The sequence below is a fragment of the Hyla sarda genome, chromosome 10, assembly GCF_029499605.1.
Source record: "Hyla sarda isolate aHylSar1 chromosome 10, aHylSar1.hap1, whole genome shotgun sequence".
Lineage (NCBI taxonomy): Eukaryota > Metazoa > Chordata > Amphibia > Anura > Hylidae > Hyla > Hyla sarda.
Window position 1 is genome coordinate 94,062,125 of NC_079198.1, and position 21,839 is coordinate 94,083,963.

A 21,839-nucleotide genomic window follows, 5' to 3' on the forward strand; every position below is an offset into this window, starting at 1 on the left:
TTAAGAATATATCTGTACTGTGTTCAATTTAGCTTTCTTTCAACCAAGACCAGTCTCTCTGCCAGCAGCTGAAAAACACTCCCACAGCATGCTGTTTTTAAGCTGTTTTTTTTCTTTGCAAACTCCATGCAGCATTCATGTGTCTTTTACTGAGGAGAGGCTTCTTTCTGGCCACACTGCCATTAAAACCAGATTGGGGAGTACTACAGTAATGGTTAACCTTCTAGAAGCTTTTACCATCTGCACACAAGATCTTAGTAGCTCAGCCAAAATGACCCCTGGATTCTTAGTCACCTTTCTTATCAAGGCACTTTTGCCCTGGTTACTTAGTGTGGTGGGGCAGCCAGCTCTAGGAAGAGTCCTGGTTGTTGAAATCTTCTCCTAGTTAGGAATTATGGAGGCCATTGTGCTCTTGAGAACTTTTAGTTGAGTAACATTTTTTGTCCCCTTCTCCAGATCTGTGTATCCACACAATTATGTCCCTGAGCTCTACAGGCAGTTATTTCTACCTCATGTCTTGGTTTTGAGATCTTATACAGACAGGCCTGTGTGTTTCCAGATAATGTCAAATCAACTGAATTTACCACAGATGACTCCATTCAAGGTGTAGAAACATCTCAAAAATGGTCAAAAGAACTGGGATGCCCCCACAGCTAAATTTGCAAAGAATTCCAATTTTTTTTTTCCACATTGTTATTATGAGGTATTGAGTGCAGAATGATGAGAAAAATTGTTAAACGTGAAAAAGTCTAAAGACTTTCCGAATGCTTTGTTACTAACATATGATGCTGATAAAATAAATATTAAGATAATCTGTATTAAATTGTGTTTTCTTAACTCTGAAAAAATATTAATATTTCTAGGAGATCAATTTCATCCTCACCTGCTCATTAATAGGAAACCTAGAGAAGATACAGATACTTGGAGTTGTCAGTATCCAGAAGAAGAACATGGAGAAGAACACAGAAGTGGTCCAATAGAAATGCATTGTGTTTAGTGGATCAACTAAGATTGTGGTACTACCTGTTTGGTTCTAAAGTAATGCTTTGAGAACAGCTTTGAGAAGATATTCATATGCCAAAATTGTGCCAGAACTTTATATGGTTCCATTTGAATGTTGTACTCAGCTTGAAATAGACACTTGTGTCCATCAAGTTTCATACAAGTAACAAGGTCATGTGAAAATCACTGACATATGTATTGGCAGATGTCTCTAAGGGTAACCCAATTACATGTAGACTACTATATGTGCAGCACATAGTGTAAATAAGATAGCAATGTTAGGAATATATGGTTGTCACTGTATTGTGATTACAAAAAACGTTTGACCAAGAATCCCCTCTCATATATTTCAGCACGTCAACCTTCTCATATATTTCATGTGTGGTTAAAGCTGAATATCAACTTGGAAGAGGAAGTTGCACTTTTTTGACAATTCATTTCTGCTTTTTTCAAGAACTAGAAGACTAGCCGGCGTTGCCCGTTTTTTCTTACCTAACCCTTGTGAGAGAGGAAAAGCAACGTGGGAAGATGCCCTTGTCCTCATATCACATCCTTGTATCCTGTTCTTGCATCCCGACATCGTATCCCTACCTCGTATCCGGACCTTATATCCTGACCTTGTATCCCAACCTCATATCCTGTCCTTTATATCCTGTCTTTCTATCCTTCCTGGTATCCAGTCCTCGTATCCTGACATTATATCACGTCCTCGTATCCCAACCTCATATCCCGACCTCATAGGCCGACTTCATATCATGTCCTTTATATCCCGTCCTTCTATCCTTTCCTGGTATCCTGACCTCGTATCCCAACCTCATATACCGACCTCAAATCCTGTGCTTTATATCCCATTCTCCTATCCTTTCCTCGCATCCTGTGCTCATATCCTGACATTGTATCCTGTCCTCGTTTCCCAAACTCACATCCCGACCTCATATCCTGACCTCATATCCCAAGCTCAAATCCCAACCACAGCAGCAAGAAAGTAAAGGGTTGCCTTATTTACAATTTACTACTACTCAGCCCCATGTTAGAACGAATAGATGGTGCAGCTTGCAAGTCAGTGTACATAGGACCGAGGACAATTGGTTTTCATTCTAGATAAGGCATGTGAGTTTATATATTGAGGTAAAAATCCTAAGTTTTTAATTTATTGTGTTATTCATATCATTTGTGTATATAACTATACAATAGTCCGTGCTGCACAATTAATAATCAAATTGACAATAGAAACGGTGGTATGTTTAAACTGAAAGGAAGCCAGGATAGATGGCCCATATCTCTATTTCTGGGAAATAGGTTGGATTTTCTTTCTCCGCTTTACTCTTATAAATTTAAGATTTACTGCTCCATTAAATTGTATAATTATTTAAAGTCTTTTGTATATTCATGTATATAGTCATTTAAAAATAAACCCATGATTATGTAGCGGTAATATACAGTATATGTATTGAGGCTTACACGATATCATGTTCTGTATAGTACTAAAGCAAATAAAACCAACAATGAATCAGTGCCTCAGATTCGTTTAGGACCATGACATTAGAAATGGGAAAGGGACCATATGGCTGAGCTTGGCCATGTTCAGAAGCATTGTGGAGAAGGGATCATACATTTGGAGGTGATTTGTCCTCTGATCTTAGGAATGTTGGAGGTCCCACCAAACTGCTAGTTATTCTTCATTCTGTGGATAGAGGATAACTTCTAAACACGAGAATACTACTTTAATATCTTTAATAGGATTCTCATAAAAATGGCAGCAGATAGTTGACTGGTTGCTCATGGCAACCGTTCCAATTTTCTTTGCACCACTTTCGAAGCATTTGCCCCTATGGGTTTTTCTTCTCCTGTCTTTAGTCTGGACTTTAGGATGAGGGTTCTGAATGTTTTATGATAATAGTTGCTTGATTATATATTATCCAATAATATCTGTATGTACATTTATGTTAGTGATGCAGTTGAGAATTTCAATTAAATATAATACTGTATATACATGCAGCATTGAGCTTTCCTCTTTCTTTACATATTGGTCAGAAAACGTCTGTGGTGGTTCTGTGGAAGAATTGGTGCATGCTTTGCTTTCAGTATTTGGTAAAGGCACTACATCTTTGAAGTGTCCCTCTCATTTAAAAAAAAAAAAATAACTTTTGAAAGACATGTCAATGGTTTTGATAATTTGTGGTCTCAGTGCTGAGACCAAATCCGATCAGGGCAAGAGTCGCGATAAGAGAGGGGATCTTTGTCTCAGTGCTTCATTATAAGTATATGAGGCAACAAGACAAAGATCGTTGAAAAGCAGGGAATAAATTGTGCTACCGCATACTTATTCCTGCTTAGTCTCCTAATTGGTGGGGGTCTCATTAGTACGACCCCAACAGTTGAAAACTTCTGACATGTCTCTTTGACAATTTTTTTTTAATGGCATGTACACTTTAAGTCAAAATTTTCAACTGTTGAAAGGCTTCGTGTATATGTCAGCGATGTAATAGGCTCATGTGCATTAGGCAAAAAGTGCTTGGTAAAGGTCTGTCAACTCCATCATAAAAATAAAGTTTCAACTGTGACCATTGTGCATACAAAGTGCCAACATTTATTTGTATGTTCCCATACCATGCAAAATTAGAACATCAAAGAAAAAACAAGGGTATTCAGGGACACAAATTTCAAACTTTATTGTTTTAGAAAAAAGGACATACATTTAAAAACATTTTAAAAAAGGGGGGTACAAAATACCAAGATGGTCCTACAGATGCACAACCGGAGGTCCATAGAACAAGAGGTTAATCACCAAGGAAATATCTATATATACAGATGGCTATAAAGAGCCTACTTTGTAATAGCAAAAGTGTCCCAGCTAGTGGCTATATTTAGTAAGGTAACAGCCATATACATTTATACACATAGCAAGAGGTTGTTAGTTTCACCTTCTAAGGACACACCAGGACCTCCGTCAGGGTGACGGAGGTCCTGGTGTGTCCTTAGAAGGTGAAACTAACAACCTCTTGCTATGTGTATAAATGTATATGGCTGTTACCTTACTAAATATAGCCACTAGCTGGGACACTTTTGCTATTACAAAGTAGGCTCTTTATAGCCATCTGTATATATAGGTATTTCCTTGGTGATTAACCTCTTGTTCTATGGACCTCCGGTTGTGCATCTGTAGGACCATCTTGGTATTTTGTACCCCCCTTTTTTAAAATGTTTTTAAATGTATGTCCTTTTTTCTAAAACAATAAAGTTTGAAATTTGTGTCCCTGAATACCCTGTTTTTTTCTTTGATGTTCTAACTGTGACCATTGCCAAAATATAAATATGACTTTTACCCACTTGAAAACAACTTAAAAGTATTAAAGAGATTGTCCAGCTTTAGAAAAACATAGCTTCATCCAGAAACAGCACCACTTTTGTCCCCAGTTTGTGTATAGTATGGCAACTCAGTTATATTGAAGTGAATGGAGCTGACGTAATAACACACAACTTAAGGACAGGTGTTTTTGGAAGGAAGTAGCTACTTTAAGTTTTCCTATTCCTGGATAACACCGTCAAATATTGGACTTATCGACTTATACAAAAGCTTTAATGGGGCACCAAACTACGACTACACAGGAAATTTGTAGCTGCTTTCATACAGTTGAAGTAGAGTCCTTATCTGTGCCATTTTTTGAAAAGGGGTTACAGAAGTACCAGGACTGCTGACCCTCACTATGTCTGTGGACATGGGATATGGATCATTCCTTTTTTAAATTCTTAAAACATTACTGTAATAAAAAAAAATGATAATAAAACATTGTGGGTATGTGTAGACCCTCTTCTTTAATCACTGGAATCAGATGGTAAGCCAAAGAGTGAAGCGCACAACTGCACCCTTCTCCTGGCTAATCTAGAGATTGGTGTAGGTCTCAGGACTAAGACCCCAACCAGTCACGTCAAAAGTTTACCTTAAATTATAGTTACACTTTAAGGAGGTCCTTAAAGGGGTACTCCGGCCCTGAGACATCTTATCCCCTGTCCAAAGCATAGGGGATAAGATGTCTCATCGCGGGGGTCCCGCCGCTGGGGACCCCTGCCATAGAATGGCGTCTCACGGGGGCAGAGTCGTGACGTCACTATACTCCGGCCCCGCGGTCACCACCCGGCTGTTTGTAAGCTGGCACCACGGTGTGCAGCTCAAACAGATGGGTGGCAAATACAAGATTGCGGGGGTCCCCAGCGGCGGGACCCTCGCGTTGAAATATCTTATCCCCTATCCTTTGGATAGGGGATAAGATGTCTCAGGGCCAGAGTACCCCTTTAAACACTATAGTTGGCCACATAGTCCTGTCATTGGTCATCAAATTAGACCAAAATATTAAACTATGAATAACAAGCTGGAGGTGTTTACTACGATGTTCAGAGAGCAGTAGACATGAGAACATAAATATGTTTTATTTAACAATAAGAAGACAGAAAACAATAAAAAATTGTTAATTTTGACACAAATATAAAAATAAAAAAATGTGTCAGTAAATAAATATTTTTAACTAAAGAAGAAGAAACTATGGGGTCTTCATGTTCTTGACCTTGAAGTAAACACCTGCTCTGAAGAAATGCGTCCTGTAAGAAAAGAGTAATACACTCCAATGGCTACTAAACTTGTACTTGATCAGTGTTCTGCTATGAGTTAACAGATCTTTGGGTAAGAATAATTTATCAGTCCAACTATTATAACCCTCTGGCAAGTTACTGCTCTATTCCCTGAATCTATTTCTTCAGAGAACTGTAAATCCAGTCTGGCCCCCTACATAAGACGTCACTGGGTGATCTGAAATGGTCATCCATTCCCCACAATTACGATTTGGTCCATAGCGTAAATATGGTTGTCATGAAGCTTCCTTGAGATGTAATCCTCGTAGAATAAAGCATATGATGGTGGGGAATAGCTCAACTTTCCATGCATGACAGAAAAATCTTCGTTTTTTTCAATATAGATACCTACTGTAACATTCATACGTTAATTTAGTCAAACATTTTTTGACAATACACCTGAGAATATGGAGTTGATAGAACAGACCTAATAATGTAGCATACCAACCAGCCCTGCTATAGATATGAGGCAGATACAATAAAAGTACACTTTATGAGAAGAGGGAAAAAAAACTTATTCTTAGGCTCTTATATTCTTGTTATGGCTTTTAGAAAATAGGTAAGTGTAATGAGTTCTTCAATATGACCTCCATCAAGTCCACTTTTCATATGTATGCACATTTATAGTCCTCAATTTTATAAAGTCTATTGTTTAGACAATTGAGTCATGGTAAGTAGTAGAACGTACTTGGCATACGCATCATATTGGTGCACTCTACCAGTCATCTTCTTGGGCTGTAATTGTTCAAAGCATGATGTCACAGTTTCCCACACACAGTCTTATTTTCACCTTTTTACTGACATTCAAGTTTCCATTTTTTATCAGTCATAAAATAGATAGGTCCCACCAGACAGTTCAGCATCTGGATAGCCCATGTCCACAATGGTGAAGTTAAAGGTTCCTATAGTCTTAAGACATGCTGACATTTAGGACAGACATGCCTTCCTGTTCCTGGTGGTTCTTCTCTTCTCATCTTCTATATTTAGCTGGCACAGAAGGAAGTGGGTGTAGAGTGACACCACAAGGCATATGATGAGGCTGAAACCAGACAGTGATTTATTGACATTACAAAACATTAGGAAGAACAATAGTGAAATTGAGATATACTATGGACAACATTTATATTCATAGCACCTCACTTTTGAGACCCAGTAGCAGTGAATTGTCATACAGAGAATTACTCACATTATACACTTGATAATAATACAATACACAACCATTTATTAAGAAGTATATAATACTGTACATACCTTCTGTAAATGAAAAATCCATTTAGTGTAGTCTTCAGGAGTCATACATACAATTAATATGGGATCCATGAGGTCACCTAAAATAGAGATTTTGTTTGAATTTTTGAATTGAATTTTGAAGTTAATTTTTTTTTGCTATTTCTGAAAGTAAATTTTCATGTGTCTCTCAGACCTAAGCTCTTTCAAGATCACAAGATAAGGTACTGCCATTTTGCTAAAAAAAAAACATGATAAACTGTTCCCCTATCAACCTCGCCCAAGAGATAAAAGAAGAGGAAAGTCTAGCTTCCTGTTAAAGGGGTACTCCACTGGCCAGCGTGGAACAAAATTTTCTGAACGCTGTTTTCGTGCTGTGAGGGCCGGTTACGCCCCCTTGTGATGTCATGGCCATGCCCCCTGAATGCAAGTCTATGGGAGGGGGCGTGACAGCTGACCCCCACAGCACGAAAACAGCATTCGGAACATTGAGTTCCACGCTGGCCAGTGGAGTACCCCTTTAAAAGTATAAACACTTACAGCTCTTGGTCACAGCAATGTATGACTAAGAGCCACATATGGCCTCCAATACACAAGCAATATTATATATATTTTTGCTATTGAATTGAATAGAATCTATATTAAGCTACTCTTAAATTGGATTTTTCTACTGCAGTATACAGTATTTGGTGCTGCCCTACACATCCATATCATCAGATATTATCACCTGGAGGATGACATGTGTGAATCTCTCGGAATTTGTTTCAGGTCTGGTTCGGCCATCAGATTCTATTCAGATTTAGAATGCAGTTTAGATTCAACAGTAGTACCGCAGCAGGGACTCTTATCAAAGCGTTTGGCGTGCCCCTGCCTCCTCCGCCGAACGCCTACACATGTTTACATGAAACACGCTAGATGGTGAGTGCAGTCTTTGTTTTCTTGTGTTCTTTTTAATGGAGATAATACTAAGCTGAAGACTTTTGTCCCTTCATTTTATCAAACAGTAGGGTCTCAGCTCCAAGACTCTTACCAATCAAAAAGTTTGATAAAAATCACATTTACACTTTAAAAACACTGTACTATATTTCTAGGAGCTTGTTGAGCTATGTTTCTCCTACAAATATTCAAGTTGAGTTTACCTGTAATCTGAAACTCCAGAGGCCTATTCCATGTTAGGCTTTCTTCGATGTGAATAGCATTTAATGGCAGAGTACCCTGTGAAATAATAGCATATAACACTATTTAATAAATTAAAGGATTTGAAAGATGAAGACATATTTTCCAGATTACACCCATATCAGATTAATAGGCCCATCCTGAAATGGCCGACAAGGTAAATATACAGGGTGGGCCATTTATATGGATGCACCTTAATAAAATGGGAATGGTTGGTGATATTAACTTCCTGTTTAAGGCACATTAGTATGTGTGAGGGGGGAAACTTTTCAAGATGGGTTGGTGACCATGGCGGCCATTTTGAAGTTGGCCATTTTGAATCCAAGTTTTGTTTTTTTCAATAGGAAGAGGGTCATGTGACACATCAAACTTATTGAGAATTCCACGAGAAAAATAATGATGTGCTTGGTTTTAATGTAACTTTATTCTTTCATGAGTTATTTACAAGTTTCTGACCACTTATAAAATGTGTTCAATGTGCTGTCCATTGGGTTGGATTGTCAATGCAACCCTCTTCATTTTATTAAGATGTATCCATATAAATGGCCCACCCTGTACATCATGGATGAAGGGGTCTCAGCCAGAATTACTCTGGAAGATGTTATTTATCAAAAGAAAGTAACATAAAACAATTATATGAACAAAACGAAACCCACGTGCACCATAGAGCTCACAAGGATACTTTTATTTATTGGATAAAATAAAGAACCAATGGAAAGTGTGCAGGGCATTGAGGAGAAGGAGATTAAACAAGGTTACCTGATGTATCACTGATGTTTTGTTGGCATCAACTGAGAGGAACACTAAGTCTTCAGGAAATAACACCAAAATGCGGTCTTCAAACTCCTGGAAAGTGTTATAATATAAATGACTACATAGGATTACATAGGTCATTATAAAGTTCTTTTGAGTCAATATATTAGAGCTTCTGTCTGTTTTAGTAAAAAGTAGTGTTTTATGGAACATTGTCACGGCCCGCTCCGTGTCCCGGTGCCCTGCGCGGGGCCGTCTGCGCCTCCTCTCCCGCTCCTATGTGCCCGTGCCCCGGCATTCTCCTCCCCACCACTTACCTTCCTCCTCGGTCACTCCCGCTGGGCAGCATCCTCGTCCCGCTCGCACGGGAGCCGCCTCCTTGGGCTTCTCTCGGCGCGTCTCCCGTGCATCCTCCTGCAGTGCTGGTGCGTGCGCGTCTCTCCCCCAGGGCGCGCGCGCGCCACTCTGTGAGATTTAAAGGGACAGTACCCTTTCTATTTGTCACTTGTTGGTCCCACCTTATTTAAGCATTTCACTTCCCTTGTTCCCTGCCGGATCTTTGTGCTATTGCCCTAGAGAAAGCGTACCACTACTGTTGACTACCTGTGCTACCTGACCTTTAAGCTACGTCCCCGACTACGTACCTTAGCCGCCAGCCCTTGACCTTCTGCTATGTCCCTGACTACGCACCCAGTCTCCAGCCTCTGACCTTAGCTTTACCCAGCCCACTACCTACCATCAGCCCGACAGCTTGCCCGCTCCCTACCTCCCGGTTACTCCTCTCTGTGCCAAGTACCACCTCGGCCGCCCGCGTGGTCGAGTCGTACCAGCGGAAGCGACCTGGACGTCGCCTGCCGCAGCAAGTCCATCCTGCTTCGCGGCGGGCTCTGGTGAAGACCAGCGGCGTCTTAGATTCCGCTCCCTGGTGCGGCTCTCTACATCTGCCACGCGGTGCTCAGCGGATCCACCTCCAGTCTTCTCCGGTGAGTGTCACATCAAGATCCGGCCATGGATCCCGCCAAGGTGCCTCTTCCCAGCATCGCGGATCTCTCTACTGTGGTGGCTCAGCAGTCCCAGCAGTTGGCACAACAGGCTCAACAACTGAACCAATTATCCGCCATGATGGAGCAGCTCCTCACCATGCAGCAGCTTCAGCAGCCGCAGCCACGGCAACCCGTTCCCGAGCCTGCTCCTGGACCAGAGCCCCCAGCCTCTGCTCTCGGTCCAAAGTTGCGACTCTCCCTGCCCAACAAGTTTGAGGGTGACTCCAAGGCGTGCAGGGGTTTTGTGTCCCAATGCTCCATGCATATAGAATTAATGGCAGACCAGTTCCGATCGGAACGGGCCAAGGTGGCCTTCGTCCTCAGTCTTCTTTCTGGAAGAGCCTTGGCCTGGGCCACCCCTCTTTGGGACAAAGGTGACCCTATTACATCGGACCTGCAAACCTTTTTTACCGAGTTCCGGAGCGCCTTCGAGGAACCTGCCCGAGCCTCTTCTGCCGAGTCTGCCCTCTTGAACCTTTGTCAGGGAGATTCGTCAGTCGGTGATTACGCCATCCAGTTTCGCACCCTAGCGTCTGAACTGCACTGGAATGAACCAGCACTGTGTGCCACCTTCAAGAAGGGGCTGTCTAGTAGGGTCAAGGATGCCCTGGCCACTCGTGATCCCCCCTCTTCTCTTCAGGATTTAATCCATTTGGCTACCCGCATCGATGTCCGTTTTGCGGAGAGGCAAGGGAACTCCGCCAGGAGCGTCAGCAGCCAAGACCACGTCGCTTCCCTAGGCTGGCTCCGGTATTACAACACCCACCAGAGGCCTCCTCATCTTCAGTTGTTGACGAGCCCATGCAAGTGGACCGGGCCCGTCTTACCCCTCAGGAAAGAACCCGTCGCAGGGAGGAGAATCTTTGCCTCTACTGTGCCAGCCCGGAACACTTCTTGAATCGTTGCCCTCTCCGTCCTCCTCGCCAGGGAAACGCTCACACCTAGGAGACGTAGGAGAGGCGACCCTAGGTGAGAGGAACTCCTCTCCCCGCTTGAATATCCCAGTTCAGATCACTTCTCCTTCGGGTAATACCTTTACTGTTTCCACTCTTGTGGACTCTGGTTCTGCCGGCAATTTTCTTTCTACTCACCTAGTTTCTAAGTACCGCCTTCCAGTCTCTCGGCTCACTAAACCTTTGTACATATCTTCCATCAGTGGGGAGTGCCTTAATACCGCAGTGCTTGAGGTGACTGCTCCACTCGAGATGCAGATTGGGGTCTTTCATAAGGAAAGGATCGTCTTCTACGTTCTACCTCGCTGCACTTCTGATGCTCTCCTGGGTCTTCCTTGGTTGCAGCTTCATGCCCCACTCTTGGACTGGCGCTCCGGAGAGGTTACTCGTTGGGGTCCGGATTGCCAGAACCATTGCCTGAAATTTGTTCAACCTAGATTTCCTCCTCCCAGTTCTGCCCTACCTGGCCTTCCAGTCCACTATCGTGAATTCGCCGACATTTTTTCTGAGCAGCAAGCGGAGTGTCTACCTCCTCACCGTCCCTATGACTGCCCTATCGACCTCCTGCCAGGCACCTCCCCTCCTCGGGGTAGGATTTATCCACTGTCCGCGCCCGAGACCAAGGCCATGTCGAATTACATCCGGGAGAACCTACAGAGGGGATTCATCCGAAAATCTTCCTCCCCTGCGGGAGCCGGCTTCTTCTTTGTGGAAAAGAAGGATGGTTCGCTACGCCCCTGTATTGATTATCGAGGGTTGAATAAGATCACTATCAAAAATCGGTATCCTCTTCCACTCATTTCCGAGCTCTTTGATCGCATACGCGGAGCTAAGATCTTCTCTAAGTTGGATCTTCGAGGTGCCTATAACTTGATTAGGATCAGAAAGGGGGACGAATGGAAGACTGCATTCAATACCCGAGATGGACACTATGAATATCTTGTTATGCCTTTCGGCCTGTGTAACGCACCAGCAGTTTTTCAGGAATTCGTCAACGACATTTTCCGGGATCTCCTGTACTCCTGTGTTGTCGTCTATCTCGATGACATTCTCATCTTCTCCCCCAGTTTAGAGGTTCACCGGACCCAAGTACGCCAAGTTCTTCGTCGCCTGAGAAGCAACCATCTTTATGCCAAACTCGAAAAGTGCCTCTTTGGGGAGACCAGCCTCCCATTTCTTGGTTATGTCATCTCTAGCCAAGGGCTTCGCATGGACCCAAATAAATTGTCCGCTGTTCTGAACTGGCCTCAGCCTTCTGGATTAAAAGCTATTCAGCACTTTTTAGGCTTTGCCAACTATTATCTGCAGTTTATTTCACATTACTCTACGCTAGTAGCACCCCTTGTGGCTTTGACTAAAAAGGGAGCAGACCCCAAGTCTTGGCCTCCCCCTGCCGTAGAAGCCTTCTCCCAACTCAAGTCTGCCTTTGCTTCTGCTCCGGTCTTGACACGCCCCGACCCAGACAAGTCTTTTTCCCTGGAGGTGGACGCCTCCTCCGTGGGAGCTGGAGCAGTCTTAATGCAGCAATCCACCAAGGGCAAAATGTCCACCTGCGGCTTCTTCTCAAAGACCTTTTCTCCAGCAGAGAGAAATTATACCATCGGGGACAAGGAGCTCTTGGCTATTAAATTAGCTCTGGAGGAGTGGCATCATTGGTTGGAGGGGACAATCCTCCCAATTTCCATTTATACGGATCACAAGAATCTCCTTTACCTGCAAACCGCGCAACGGCTGAATCCCCGACAGGCCAGGTGGTCTTTGTTCTTCTCTCGTTTTAACTTCCAGATCCGCTTCCGTCCAGCTCATAAGAATATCAGAGCTGATGCTCTCTCCAGGGCCTCTGATGTTACGGGACTAGACTCGCAGCCTCAGCACATCATTCCCCCTGACCGCCTCATTCCTGCAGCACCGGCTTCCCTTCTTCAGGTACCTCCTGGGAAGACCTTTGTACCTCCTCACCTGAGAACCAAGATCTTGAACTGGGGCCACTCTTCCTTCCTAGCAGGACATTCGGGGGTCCAGAACTCCATCTCCCTCATTTCACGTCACTATTGGTGGCCCAGCCTACCCCGCGATGTCTCCGATTTTGTTCGTGCTTGTGTCATCTGTGCCCGGAATAAAACTTCTCGCCAGAGGCCTGCTGGCTTACTGCAACCGCTTCCCATTCCGGAATCTCCTTGGGACCATATAGCCATGGATTTTATCACGGACTTGCCACCGTCCTTCAATTGCACTGTAATCTGGGTTTTAGTGGACAGATTCTCTAAAATGGCCCACTTTATCCCGCTCCCCAGTCTACCATCCGCAACCCAGCTAGCAAGTTTGTTTTTCCGTCACATCTTCCGGCTCCATGGTCTCCCTCTCCATATTGTGTCTGACAGGGGGGTGCAATTTGTCTCAAAGTTCTGGCGTGCTCTGTGTAATCGCCTCAAAGTCAAGTTGGATTTCTCCTCTGCGTACCACCCTCAAACCAATGGTCAAGCGGAAAGAGTGAACCAGACCCTTGGTACCTATCTTCGTCACTTCGTCTCTGCACGACAAGATGATTGGTCGTCTCTTCTACCCTGGGCCGAATTTTCTTATAATCACCATGACTCTGGTTCTTCCGGCAACTCCTCGTTCTTCATTGTCTATGGACACCATCCCCGCCCTCCTCTCCCACTGCCCATCTCCTCCGAGGTTCCTGCGGTTGATTCCCTGGTTCGAGATTTCCAGGCCATTTGGAAAGACACCCAACGTTCATTAACTCATGCTTCCTCCCGTATGAAACTCCAGGCTGACAAGAAGAGAAGACCTCCACCCATTTTCCATCCCGGTGACAAGGTGTGGCTTTCCGCCAAGCATGTTCGCCTTAAACAGCCCAGTTATAAACTAGGACCCCGTTTTCTAGGCCCATTCAAGGTTCTACGTCAAATTAACCCGGTGGCCTACAAGCTGCTCCTGCCTCGTTCTCTTCGTATCCCTAACACCTTCCATGTCTCCCTCCTCAAACCATTGGTCTTGAATCGATTTTCCACCAAGTCTTGTACTCCATCTCCAATCTCTGGTGTCTCCGACATTTTTGAAGTGCAACAAATTCTTGCCTCCAAACTCTCCAGAGGAAGACAGTTCTTTTTGGTTGACTGGAAGGGATTTGGTCCTGAGGAGAGGTCTTGGGAACCCGAAGAGAACATCCTGGACAAGAACTTAATCCAGAAGTTCCTGCAACTCAAAAGGAAGAGAGGGCCAAAGGGGGGGGTACTGTCACGGCCCGCTCCGTGTCTTGGTGCCCTGCGCGGGGCCGTCTGCGCCTCCTCTCCCGCTCCTATGTGCCCGTGCCCCGGCATTCTCCTCCCCGCCACTTAACTTCCTCCTCGGTCACTCCCGCTGGGCAGCATCCTCGTCCCGCTCGCACGGGAGCCGCCTCCTTGGGCTTCTCTCGGCGCGTCTCCCGTGCATCCTCCTGCAGTGCTGGTGCGCGCGCGTCTCTCCCCCAGGGCGCGCGCGCGCCACTCTGTGAGATTTAAAGGGACAGTACCCTTTCTATTTGTCACTTGTTGGTCCCACCTTATTTAAGCATTTCACTTCCCTTGTTCCCTGCCGGATCTTTGTGCTATTGCCCTAGAGAAAGCGTACCACTACTGTTGACTACCTGTGCTACCTGACCTTTAAGCTACGTCCCCGACTACGTACCTTAGCCGCCAGCCCTTGACCTTCTGCTACGTCCCTGACTATGCACCCAGTCTCCAGCCTCTGACCTTAGCTTTACCCAGCCCACTACCTACCATCAGCCCGACAGCTTGCCCGCTCCCTACCTCCCGGTTACTCCTCTCTGTGCCAAGTACCACCTCGGCCGCCCGCGTGGTCGAGTCGTACCAGCGGAAGCGACCTGGACGTCGCCTGCCGCAGCAAGTCCATCCTGCTTCGCGGCGGGCTCTGGTGAAGACCAGCGGCGTCTTAGATTCCGCTCCCTGGTGCGGCTCTCTACATCTGCCACGCGGTGCTCAGCGGATCCACCTCCAGTCTTCTCCGGTGAGTGTCACAAACATGTTTCTGGAGAGTAGCGTTTTCATCTATAGCACATTTTACCTTGTTGTGCTGGTAGTGTTTCTAGGCCATTAAAAAAAAAAATCTTTTTTTTTTCTTTTTGGTAATTTGAGCCATATTTTAGCTGTTTTTTTTTTACTACAGCAAAAGCTATAACCTAAAAAATGACTGTTTTCAATTGGGACTTTTTTGAGTTGTTCTGGTCAGAAGTAAGTCCAAAATTATGTGTCAAAATGCAAGTATAAAATATGGCTGTATTTTGGAGTGCAAACAAAAAAATATAAGACTGACACTTAGAGGGGTACTCTGGTGCTCCAGCATTCTGAACACTTTGTTCAGAATACTCGGAGCCGAAAGCTGTGATCGTGATGTCACAACCACGCCCCTCAATTCATGTCTATGGGAAGGGAAGGGGACATATTGACTGACAGGCCCTCTTCCATAGATATGAATGAAGGGGGCGTGACGTGACGTCATGACCACTGCCGCAGGGACTCGGCGTTTGTTTAGAACACCAGGTGCTGCGGGAGATCGCGGAGGGGCCCCAGCAGTGGGACCCCCACGATCAGACATTGTATCCCCTATCCTTTAGATAGGGGATAAGATGTCTAGCAGCAGAGTACCCCTTTAATTTAATAGATGTAATAAATGTAGCTGTAGAAATAAAGTGATGATTTTGTGTCATCATTTTTGTTTTGCTGGTGATATGGTAAAACTATAAAATAAGTGATACTGACCTACCCTGGTCCCCCGCACTTCATACTTCAGCAAAGTCTGGTCCCCCGTCTTCACCATTTTTCCCCTTTCAGCAGCCAGGCCCCTGAGGGCAGTAACAGCTGTAGCCAGGGGCCCTGGCTACCAAGAGGGCAAAAAAAGGGGTCCACCATTTCTACAAGCATGAACATCTGCTTAAAGTCATTACTGTGTAGGACAGAGTAATAAAGCACTGCCAGGCCCCACCAAACCCAACTTCTTCTGTAGCTGCATAGTGTTAGGGCCTCCTCTCTATTTCTCACAGAAATCTGTGTGCTGGGCGTTAGGAAGATGCAAACCATGGAGGCACCCGATGCTGCAAAACAGCCAGGCCACAGAAGACACTCCGAAGTCTACACAGTTTTATTATGAGAGCATTGTCCTGCAAAGAAAATACATCAGCATACATCAGCCTTAGGAAAAGGCTCTCATAACGAAAATGTGTGTTGAGAGTCCAGATCTTTTGCCAATACACTGAATACACTCAAAATTGCATTGCAAGTGATCTTCTAGGGGGCTGGTCTTAGGCAGTAGGCTTGATGTATGGTGGACTGAAAATTTGTCACATACAATGTGATCTGGATAAGGGAGTAGTCTTGTCAAAGAGGTGATCTTTTGGAGAAGGTTCAGTGTATTCTTCTGTCTGTGGCCAGCCGAGTTCCAGGAACCAGCAATGTAATGCCTGACCCACTCTTTCTTACAGTCTAGCCCTGTTTTTCATGAATGGCTTCCAGGGCCGTCATGGTGCAGCTCCCAGACCCTGTAGAGCCCAAGGGCCCAATTTCAGGAGGGCTGTCTGAGTGCCATAAAAGCAAGTGGGCAAGCGGGGAAAACAACAATGATGGGAGGCAAAGCTGCTCCTCCAATTCACAAAGCAACAACACTATCACAAAGCTCACATCATCTCATACATAACAATGAGTTCCCTTTACTCAAATGGCCTCCGCAGTCACCAGATCTCAATCCAATAGATCACCTTTGGGATATGGTGGAATGGGAGATTCGTATCATGGATGTGCAGCTGACAAATCTGCAGCAACTGTGTGATGCCATCGTGTCCATATGGACCAAAATCTCTGAGAAATGTTTCCAGCACCTTGTAGAAAAACGAAGGCAAAAGGGGTCCTACCCAGTACTAGCAAGGTGTATCTAAAGTGGTTAGTGAGTGTATTTAGCTACAGGGCCAGAACTGGTGTCACTTCCTGATCTAAAGTCCTCTGATTGTTTTGGGGAAAAAATGCTAAATGTGAATAGGAGCATCCCTTAAAACATTTAATGTAACCTGGTAAGCCTACACGTACTAATCTCTTACTATATGCTTTGCTTATTGCAGTGGAGAATATTTCATGTTATCCAGCAATATAAACAGGTAAGTTTTACTGTCCTAACCAATCCCTTATTCCCAGTTAGGCAGCCTGTGATAGTTGTACCTACCCCATCCATGGTGTGAGCTGTTTGCACGGCTGATAAGAAGATGACATGACCCATGTGGTGGATGGCTTTCCCTTCCCATTTCTGGATGGGACATGATGTCAGATACCTTATAAGTCCTCTCTTCTTCCATAACTGATCACATGGAATCTTGCAGGAAAAAAAAAATAACAATTGGGTATAACTATATACAGTACATAAATACAGTATATATTTCATGCCTTGGGATATGAAAAGAACTACACTGCTGTGCCGGCAGCACTACCCAAGTGTGTTGGGCGACCGTCCGGTCCTACGGCAGCAACGTAATGAAGAAAACTGTGTCCTCATAGCTAAATGTGACTCCCGCAATGATAGGTTGAGCCACGCACACTTCCATACACCCTTTGCTAAAGCTACACCGTTTTCTCCATCCCCACTCCCTCTTACTCCACTCTCACTACCTGCTCCCTCTCTCATCACAGGACAAGGATGCAGGTAGGTCACAACTGTCTAAGTGGCGGGGAGATGTGCAGAAGTAAGGGGTGCGAGGCAACTTGTTTCCTGTCTGCTTCCCTAGAGTGGGGATGGAGAAAACCTGTGTCCTTGTCCCATGGTGAGAGAGGGAGCGGGTAAAGGGGATGGAAAGGGAGGGAGCCGGGATGGAGAAAATTGTGTCCCCACAACCGAGAGTATGCAAAGGGTGTATGTGGGTCAGCCAATCACTGCAAGAGTAACATTCGGCTATAAGAACAGTTTTCTTCATTACACCGTCTCCATAAGTAGCACGAGCTGCAGCCACTTTAAATCAGTAAGCAGCGATGGCTGCCGGGACGAAAGAGTGACCCCCTGATGTTGCGCAGAGGAGCGGAACAGGAGGATGTCACTTGTCATTGCCACAGAGGAGGAAGTCGGTCGCCAGACTTGCTGAGATGCCGAACCATTACACCTGAGCCTGCTGGAGAGTGCTAAGAGGCACAGGCTAGGTGAAAAATGTAAAGGCAGAGCAGGGGATCAGAAGTAGGGGGTGATAATGTGGTACAGGGGGTGATAAAGGGGGAGGATTGAAATTGCACAGGGGGGATCAAGAAGGGGAATGAAATGGAACAGGGGGGATCAAGAAGAGAATGAATTGGCACAGGGGGTGATGAAGAGGGAAATGAAATTGCACGATTTCGGGGGGAGGATGAAGAAAGGGAATTAAATGACACAGGGGGTAATGAAATGGCACAGAGGCTAATGAAGATGTAGGGGAATGAAATCGCACAGGGGGGGGGATAAAGGGGTGGAATGCAATGGCACATGGGGGCATCGTAGGACGCGCAACATGATACATGCAATTGGAAAAGGGTGTTTGTCACTAAACTATGCACGTCTAAAAAGGGGGTCACCAACATGAAAAATTTAGAAAGTTCTGGATTACACAGACAGGTGATTACTTTATATGGTATATGGGTTATTCTTAATTTCTCCTGTGGTGGTACCTGTTAGATATGGAACCAGCTGCAGGTTTAAACACTGTGATCAGCTGATCTATCTAAAAACTGTAGACGGGAGATGGTAGGGTATATAATTATACAGAATTGTACAGTATTAATTTTATACAGTATTACAGTGTTTCCCAACTAGTGTGCCTCCAGTTATTGCAAAACTACAGCTCCCAGCATGCCCGGACAGCCAACGGCTGTCCGGGCATGTTGGGACTTGTAGATTTGCAACAGCTGGAGGCACACTGGTTGGGAAACGGACGTATTTTTATTGCTACATCTCATGCATTAACAAGTTGAAAAGCAGCTTTTCTCTATTGCTTTACATTCCCACTGCAGTCAGCCATACAGTTAATGGGATGATAAATGGCAGATCAGAAATGTATTGTCTTGAAGAAATGGATTATTGTTATAGTTACATCAGGAGTGACAAAAAAACATTTTGCACTTAAAGGCTCTGCTGCTGTCAACATTGTCATGAAGAAAGTCAGGAGTAGATAAGCTTTATATGTCTTTAGTCTCCGGGTAAATGTTAATGTTTATCTGAAAATAAAGTCAGTTATTCTTTCTTGTATTCCTTTTATTGCTAAAAACACATTTCATTATAATTCATAGATGCATCATTCACTTGCAGTTTATTCTTTAGTTTTTTTTTACTGTCTGCTAGAATTTAGTGTTTTGAGTGTAGGTAAATATTGCCATCTAGTGGAGTTACATGGTGCTGCATGTTTAACAAAATTTCTATTGCACGACTTATAGTAAAGAGAGTTTGTTTTATATCCTTAGGTATATCCCAAATTATGACTGATTTATATACTAATAACTCTATTACAATCAATGAAAAATGTAGGTGGCCATTATACAGTTGCATTTGCTTGTCTATATCACAACCACAAGGCCAGAAACAGACTATGTTCACACGGCGAAATTTTTGCGGAATGTTCGTCCAAAAATTTTTTTACGGATGTTTTACAAACAGCGGAACATGCTGGCGCCACTCGAAAGTGTTTCAAATTCATAGAAAGTAATGCATTTCTATTTTAATTCTTTTTTCAGAGGTTGGAGTCAGGATTTCTGCAGCAGATGTTCCCACCGTAGAAATTTCGCTGCATGCACGGTGCAGCAGAATCCCATTGAAAACAACAGAATTTCCGAGCAGAATTTTTCTGCCGGATTCCGCTCAGAAATACCGCCATGTGAACATAGCCTCAGTGTCCTGCTGAATTTAACACAGTTCATCACACAACCCTAGGTGACCTGAATTATGATAATGCCACAGAAATCTGTATATTAAGACCAGATAGACAGGCAGAAAGATAATAATAATGATTATTATTATTATTATTTATTGATTTATTTAAAACATTTTTTTTTACAGTTTTCTGGTATGTACAAGTCTTGTTTTGCTCACAAAATGTAAAAATGTGTGAATTTTCTGTGCTTTAGATACTTTACACTTTGTCCGACAAAAGAGCGTGGCTTCATTGTAGTGAGTTTTTTTAGACACATTTATCCTATATTTATACTTTTTGGAAAGTTGAATTTTTTTCCCACTCAACGCAAATTCATTATATGCAGGAAGAATAGACTCACCCATTTATTCTCTGCTGTAGACTTTTATAGGAGGAAAAAAATCCCAAAAAATGCAGCCCCCCCACATAAAAAGTTGTGCTGAATTGCAACCTAAGGGTACATTCCCATGCTCATAACTCGCAGTGGGTAACCCACTGGAAATTATGCCAACCTTCACTTCAACGGGTCCGCCGACAATCTGCATGCCACCATTGCAGATTTTACGCTGACCCATTAAAGGGAATGGTAGCATAACTTGAGGCAGATTTTCTGCTGCAGGTAACCCACTGCCAGTTACAAGCATGGGAATGTGTCCTAAGGGTAGGGTCACATGTGGCACATTCACCCTGTGGATGTGCCAACATGAGTTACTAGAGCAAGTTCCTTGCAGCAGACGGGTAGCCCTGTTTGTCTTCTCATAGCAGCGAATTTCCCACTGCAGATCTGTTATAAGACACACAAGGATACTTGGCCGCAGTAGGAGGGAACTTGCTCTAATGACTGGTGTAGGTGCATCCGCAGTGTGAAAAAAAGCTGCAGATGAGCCACATGTGACCCTACCCTAAGGGTGTTATCAGATATGGCAGCTAAGAAATGGCTCTGCAACATGGTTTTACAAAGGCTTGCTACAGTTCCATAGCTGGCATAGGTGTAGAAATCTAATCTAAAACCACACAGCATAAACTGCACCTCAACCACTACATATGAATACATCCTTTTTGAATACAGTTTATTGGGGTCAGTTCCTAATACGTCAAAGCATTGCAAGTATTCCAGTGACGGGTTCACTGTATTCCCGATATAATTGGCTCCTCTTATGTTGGTCACTTATTTGTACCCATTTAACTCACCAGATATGATAAAATACTGATAGTTGGAGACACCGGGGGGTAGTGGGCATTTGCTTCCTGAATGTGCTTTTGTAGAGCTGAAATCCATTGACTCCTCTCACTGGAGCTCAGACAGGACACTTGGCGTGGCTCAATCATGGGACCTGAGAACAATGGAAGCAAAGATATAGACGTATAGAAGGAGGAACATTTCAGAACCCAAGATACCCTGGGCTTTGATGAAGAGGCCTGTGTTTTCCTATAGTGCCCAGATGCTGTAGCGTTCCAGCCCAATCAATGAAAAGTTTTCGAGTTATCTAATAAAAAATGTAACATGTCATAGCGACAACATTGGTTGGTGAGGGTGCCAATGTTAAGACCCCAACCAATCCCTGAAACAAATCGGCAGCGGTGCTAAGTGAAGTGGTGTGCCTGTTCATTTCTGTGACTTTCTATGGGCTTTCTGACAATCAGTACATTACTGGTACTACTCACTGAGCAGAGCCGATGTTACTATGTTTTTCCCATTTTTTTTTTTGGGTGCCATATCCTCAGCACAAACCATTGAAGAGCAACACCAGGGAAGTATTTATATATAACAGAAAAGATCCAAAGCCTTCACACTGCCTGGAAATGTTCCCTGTAAACCATCCTGCCTGATATACATGGTATCTGTGGACCCCGTTGTCTTCTCTGGCTGCTTGATATTCTTTGCCTACATCTCCCAGCAATCAATGCAGCTCTGTTCTGGCAGCCAGCCCACTCTCTGAGAGCAGCCCCCACCTATACTGCCTATATGGTGTACAGAGTCAGAAGCAGACTGCTCGGTACATTTTTTTTTTAGTGGCTATGCTCCTATTCACTTTAAGGCTATGTTCACTTGGAAATCTGCAATTCTGCTTAAATTCCTTTCCACAAAGCTGGTCGCTGAATTATTGTGGTACTGGGAAATTTGAGCAAAATTTTCGCAGAATTTCTGTG

The 21,839-nt window shown here is 44.1% G+C and overlaps 2 protein-coding genes across 6 annotated transcripts in view; one reads left to right on the forward strand and one right to left on the reverse strand.

Moving 5' to 3' along the window:
• Positions 1 to 2,973, forward strand: part of TNFRSF18 (TNF receptor superfamily member 18) — a 37,015-nt gene extending 34,042 nt beyond the window's left edge. Inside the window, exons 6-7 of the mRNA XM_056543022.1 lie at positions 864 to 1,016; positions 1,356 to 2,973. Coding sequence (XP_056398997.1) covers positions 864 to 997 — 134 coding nt within the window. The 3' untranslated portion in view covers positions 998 to 1,016; positions 1,356 to 2,973. The remainder of the gene's footprint in view (positions 1 to 863; positions 1,017 to 1,355) is intronic.
• Positions 2,974 to 5,399: 2,426 nt separating this feature from the next.
• LOC130293678 (probable pleckstrin homology domain-containing family N member 1) overlaps positions 5,400 to 21,839 on the reverse strand; it is an 81,327-nt gene continuing 64,887 nt past the window's right edge. For 4 of the 5 annotated variants that reach the window (XM_056542672.1, XM_056542671.1, XM_056542674.1 and 1 more), the window contains exons 7-12: positions 20,880 to 21,022; positions 16,994 to 17,140; positions 8,791 to 8,877; positions 7,995 to 8,070; positions 6,880 to 6,956; positions 5,400 to 6,667 (exon numbers count right to left, since the gene is read on the reverse strand). In XM_056542672.1, coding sequence (XP_056398647.1) covers positions 6,599 to 6,667; positions 6,880 to 6,956; positions 7,995 to 8,070; positions 8,791 to 8,877; positions 16,994 to 17,140; positions 20,880 to 21,022 — 599 coding nt within the window. In that variant the 3' untranslated portion in view covers positions 5,400 to 6,598. The remainder of the gene's footprint in view (positions 6,668 to 6,879; positions 6,957 to 7,994; positions 8,071 to 8,790; positions 8,878 to 16,993; positions 17,141 to 20,879; positions 21,023 to 21,839) is intronic. The other variant, XM_056542675.1, reaches the window with a different exon arrangement.